The sequence below is a fragment of the Triticum urartu genome, chromosome 3A (genome assembly GCF_056163025.1).
Source record: "Triticum urartu cultivar PI428250 chromosome 3A, HENAU_Tu73, whole genome shotgun sequence".
In the NCBI taxonomy this organism is placed as follows: Eukaryota; Viridiplantae; Streptophyta; class Magnoliopsida; order Poales; family Poaceae; genus Triticum; species Triticum urartu.
Genome location: NC_141875.1, coordinates 628,152,671 through 628,158,803, shown reverse-complemented (window position 1 = coordinate 628,158,803; position 6,133 = coordinate 628,152,671). Strand labels below are relative to the sequence as shown.

General features: G+C 42.1%; 1 protein-coding gene across 1 annotated transcript; it reads right to left on the bottom strand.

Annotated features, from left to right (window-relative positions):
• Positions 1–4,094: 4,094 nt before the first annotated feature.
• Positions 4,095–5,540, bottom strand: LOC147980906 (uncharacterized). The gene has a single exon (XM_087515792.1). The coding sequence runs from the start codon at positions 5,538–5,540 to the stop codon at positions 4,095–4,097; it is 1,446 nt and encodes a 481-aa protein (XP_087371918.1).
• Positions 5,541–6,133: the final 593 nt, after the last annotated feature.

Sequence of the window (6,133 nt, the reverse complement as noted above, 5' to 3'; positions counted from 1 at the left end):
GTCTGTTTCTTCGAGGACCAACAGACCAAAGATTGTCCGAGGAAATGACATGTACCAGATGTTGACTTGCGGTCCACATGATCACCAGCATAGTCAGAGTCAGAATATCCAATGAGATCAAAAGCCGAGCCCTTGGGGTACCATAATCCAAGTGTTGGTGTGTGAGCTAGATATCGAAGAATATGCTTCACAGCCTTATGGTGTGATTCCTTCGGTGTAGCTTGAAATCGGGCACACATGCAAACACTAAGCATAATGTCTAGCCTAGATGCACATAAGTACAATAAAGAACCAATCATGGAGCAGAAGTCGATACCATTTTCATCAGTGCACAGATGGCCATTTGTGGGCATAGGAATTTTGACGCCTTTTCAATCTTGCATGCCAAATTTCCTCAGTACATCCTTGAGGAATTTCTCCTGAGATATGAATATGCCATTGCGTTGTTGACGAATTTGAAGACCTAAGAAGAATTTCAATTCTCCCATCATAGACATTTGATATTCTTCACTCATCATATAGGCAAATTCATCACTATAACGTTGGTCAGTACAGTCAAAGATAATATCATCAACATATATTTGGCACACAAACAAGTCACCATCATAATATTTAGTGAAAAGAGTAGGGTCGAGTGAACCGGGTTTGAAGCCTTTCTTCATAAGGAATTCCTTCAAAGTGTCATACCACGCCCGTGGGGCCTGCTTGAGGCCATAGAGGGCCTTATTGAGTCTGAAGACTTTGTCGGGATGCTTTGGATCTTCAAAACCTGGGGGTTGAGAAACATATACTTCTTCCTCAAGCTTACCATTGAGGAATGCACTTTTCACATCCATTTGATATAGAGTGATATCATGATGGTTAGCATAAGCAAGTAATATGCGAATAGCCTCAAGTCTAGCAACAGTTGCAAAAGTTTCATCGAAATCATTTCCTTCAACCTGTGTGTAGCCTTGAGCTACAAGTCGTGCCTTATTCCTTACCACAAGGCCATTTTCATCTTGCTTGTTGCGATAGACCCATTTTGTGCCAATGATATTGTGCTTGTGAGGATCTGGACGTTTGCTTGAGCTCGAAGAGATGTAATTCTTCTTGCATGGTCTGAATCCACTCAGGCTCCAGAAATGCTTCATCTACCTTAGTGGGCTCTGTGATAGAGACAAAAGCATAGTGCCCACAAAAGATAGATAAATGTGAAGCTTTTGAGCATGTGAGAGGACCTGGCGCTTTAATGTCATTGATGATCTTTTCAACTTGCACTTCTTTTGCAACGCGAGGATGAGCTGGTTGTCGTTGAGGAACTTGATCAACATTTTCTTCTGCCCCATTTTCTTCAGTATTTTCTTCAGGTGCATTAGCTCAACGTTCTTCATGTTCTGGAATGAATTCTTCAGCAGATTCTTCAGTAGGAATGACATCCTCAGTAGCCTTGAACTTGATAGTTTCCTCAGGTGCTGGTTCATCTATCACAATAGGTATGTGCTCTCTTTGCGATCCATTAGTTTCATCGAACTGCACATCTACAGTTTCAACAACCTTGTGAAGAACGTTGTTGAAAACTCTATATGTGTGCGAGTCCTTTTCGTAACCAAGCATAAAACCTTCATGTGCTTTCGGTGCAAATTTTGAGTTGTGATGAGGATCTCTAATCCAACATTTAGCACCAAAGACTTTGAAATAACTTACATTGGGTTTCTTATCAGTGAGGAGTTCATAGGCAGTCTTCTTGAAGAATTTGTGAAGATATACTCTGTTGATGATGTGGCATGCAGTATCAATTGCCTCAATCCAGAAACAACAAGGCGTTTTGTATTCATCAAGCATAGTGTGAGCCATCTCAGCAAGAGTCATGTTCTTGCGCTCCACGACGCCATTCTGCTGAGGAGTATAAGGAGCAGATAACTCATGAGTAATACCAAGTTCATCAATATAGTCATCAAGACCAGAATTCTTGAACTCAGTTCCATTGTCACTTCTGATGTGCTTGATCTTCACACCAAAGTTGGTTGAAGCCCTCGAGGAAAATCGTTTGAAGACTTCCTGCACTTCATGTTTGTAAGTAACAATGTGTACCCATGTGTATCAAGAGTAATCATCAACAATAACAAAGCCATATTAAGATGCATCATTTGAGACTGCAGAATAATGGTTAGGACCAAAGAGATCCATGTGAAGCAATTCAAATGGACGAGTGGTGGTCATGATAGTCTTCGTTGGATGCTTAGCCTTTGTCTTCTTCCCAGCTTCACAGGCTCCACATAAGTGATCCTTGAGGAATTTGACATTCTCGATGCCAGTGACATGCTTCTTCTTTGCAAGCATGTGCAAATTCCTCATGCCTACATGACCAAGTCGTCGATGCCAGAGCCAGCCTTCTGAAGCTTTTGCAAGTAGACACATGGCTGGTTGCAGTCCTGTAGAGAAATCAACAATATACAGGTGTCCTCTCCTAAATCCTTCGAAGACTTTGGAATTGTCAGCTTCCATAACCACAACACAACGGTACTTGCCAAAGACAACAACCATATCAAGATCGCAAAGCATTGAGACAGACATGAGGTTGTATCCTAAGGACTCGACGAGCATGACTTTGTCCATGTGTCGATCCTTTGTGATCGCAACCTTACCTAGACCCAATACCTGACTTTTGCCTTTGTCAGCGAAGATGATATGCTTCAGATGCGATAGTGATAAGGGAGCATCCATCAATAGATTCTTGTCACCAGTCATGTGATTTGTACATCCACTATCGAGGACCCACTCAGTGGCTTTGGGTTGATCATCCTGCAGATGAATTAGTGCAACTTACGAACTCATATACTTCATCAGTGAAGAATATGACATCAATTCATCAGATCAATTTCATCAAGCAACAGAATAGATAAAGCAGTATGAGGACGTGAGAAATGAAAGTTCATGTCTTCATGATTAGCCTACGTCCTTTGAGGCAAATTCAGGTGTCCAGCAAATTCTTTAGACGATTACGTACGTCTGGAGACCTGATCCTGTAGAAGAAGTTAGTTCTTTTTCTTCACCACCCACATCTGAAGGATTGGCAAAGAGTTCATCACTCTGCGAGCTCCATACGAGAAAGGTCGCATAGAAGCCAGTCCATTTCGTTTCACATAAGAGGGGTTAGGATAAGCATATGAACAAGCAGATAAATTCTTTGAGGACTTATGAACATAATGATTAGAAGAATAATGCTCATATTCATAGCCCTTAGCTCTTCCATGCGAAACAGTGTTGTTAGCACAATGATATTCATATGAGGACTTTGATCCTTTTGAGGAATTTGGTCCATATGAAGAATTTGATCTGGGCTTCCTATTCTTCACAGGTGGTATCCCGAGGAAATTCACCTGAAGACTTTCAAGGCACCTTTTGGGAACCCAGATTTTCTTCATAGGAGGACCATTCCTGCAATTAGTGCCAACATATCTAGCAAATATTTCACCATTCTGATTTTTGAACAGTTTATAGTTGGAGTCAAATGACTCATCATCAGAACGAGGAGATTCACATGCAAAGCCAGATAAGTTAGATGGATCAACTGGAGGTCCCTTTGCAGCAACCCATGAGGTTTGGGGGTACTGCTCAGGCTTCCAATATGTACCATCAGCATTGAGTTTCCTCTCAAAGGCAATACCCTCTTTCCTAGGGTTCCTGTTGAGGATCTGCTTTTTAAGCACATCACAAAGAGTCTGATGCCCTTTGAGGCTTTTGTACATGCCTGTCATGTACAATTCCTTCAACCCTGCATCGTTAGTGATACTAGCAGTGTCCTCAGATGAGGAATTAGTGATAGCAGAGGCATGTGAAGAATTTGAAACATTAGTAGCATTTGAACATTCAGGTGAAGAATTAGCAGATTCACGTTCAATGCACTTCAAGCATGGAGGAACAAATTCTTCCTGAGAAGCGCTGATTTGTTGAGCAAGTAATGAATTGCGCTCCTTCTGAAGATCTTCATAACTCACTCTTAGCTTTTCAAGATCTTGCTTTCTTTGAAGAAACTCATATGAAAGCTTCTCATGATCAAATAAGAGAGTGTTATGATGACCTTGAAGGTTGTCAAACTTAGACTGAAGTCTCTAAAGATTTTCAGTCAAGGTTTTAGTGCGATCCATTTCTTCACCCAACATATCATCACTTTTGTCTAGCATGTTTTGAACCTTTTCAAAAGCCTTTTGTTGTTTTACAGCAATCTTACCAAGTTTGGAATAGCTGGGTTTGAGGTTTTCATCAGATTCATTCTCACTTGATTCAGAGGAGGGGTATTTGAGTACCTTGGCACCTTTTGCCATGAAGCAATAGGTGGGAGCGTAGTCATCATTGTTTCCATCAGCCATGTTGGTAAAGCCATTTTCTTTAGAGTTGAAGATGGACTTGCTGACGAAAGCAGTAGCGAGAGCCAGGCTCGCCACACCAGACTCTGACTCCTCAGATGCCTCCTCTTCCTCATGTTCCTCAGATTCAACCTCAGAGTCCATTTCCTTGCCAATGAACGCCCGAGCCTTCTTGGATCTGCTCTTCTTGTAAGATGAAGACTTTGAGGATTTTGATGATGAAGATTTTAAGGATTTCTTGTTCTTCTTCGCATCATCAGAACTGTAATCCTTGTATTTCTTCTTCTTTGATTCCTTTTCCCATTGAGGACAATCTTGAATGTAGTGTCCAGGTTTCTTGAATTTGTGACAAAGCCTCTTCTTGTAGTCACTGGATGAGAAATCATTGCTCCTTGAGGATTTTCCAAAGTGACCACGTCTTGGGAACTTCTGAAATTTCTTCACGAGTAGTGCTAGCTCATGGCTCAGTTCTTCAGGATCGCCAAGGCTGCTACCAGAATCTTCATCTTCAGATTCAGAAACTGCCTTGGCCTTCAGGGCACGTGATCTGCCATAGCTCGAACCATAGAGATCTCTCTTCTCAGCAAGCTGGAACTCATGAGTATTTAGCCTCTCGAGGATATCAGCGGGATCAAGTGACTTGTAATCAGCACGTTCTTGTATCATCAATGCTAGAGTATCAAAAGAGGAATCAAGCGATCTCAGCAATTTCTTCACCACCTCATGGTCGGTGATGTCAGTGGCACCAAGTGCTTGAAGCTCATTTGAGATGTCAGTGAGGCGATCGAAGGTTTGTTGAACATTTTCATTGTTGAGTCTTTTGAAGCGGTTGAAGAGATTGCGAAGAACATCAACTCGAGAGTCACGCTGTGTTGAGACTCCTTCATTGACCTTGGACAGCCTGTCCCAGATAAGCTTGGCTGTCTCCAAAGCACTCACTCTGCCATACTGTCCTTTGCTCAGATGGCCACATATGATATTCTTCGCTTGAGAGTCGAGTTGCTTGAATCTTTTCACATCAGCAGCATTGATGGTGGGAGTGACAGAGGGAAAACCATTCTCCACAACGTACCAGAGATCGTTATCAATTGCCTCAAGATGCATGCGCATCTTATTCTTCCAGTAGGGGTAGTCCGTCCCATCGAAGGTAGGACACCCAGCAAAAACCATGATCATACCTGCGGTCGACATAACTAGAACTCCAGGCGGTTAAACCAAAATCACACAGAACAAGGGAGTACCTTGCTCTAATACCAATTGAAAGTGCGTTATATCGACTAGAGGGGGTGAATAGGCAATTTTTATGAATTCTTCACTAAGGGATTTGTAGGCGAGGAAATTCCTTGGCGAAGAACTACTAGCAGCGGAATAAGTACTCATAAGGAAACATAACAGAACACAAGCATCGTCATCATGATGAAATGAAGATAAGCACAAAGTACCAAAAGCGTAAGCACAGGATAACACAGGATGAAGACAAACTGACTGAAGAAATTGAACTGGGGAAATTGAGAAAGTCTTCAGTCAAAGTCTTCAGACACAGATACAAACAAGCACTCAACACAGTTATGAGGAAATGAAAGAGTTGAGGAAATAGAACCAGTGAGCTTGGTGACGACAATGATTTGGTAGACCAGTTCCAACTGATGTGACAGTTGTACGTCTGGTTAGGGCGGCTAGGTATTTAAACCTGAGGACACACAGTCCCGGACACCCAGTTCTGAACACGTAGTCCAGAACATTCAGTCCTCACCGTATTCCTATTGAGCTAATGTCACACAGAC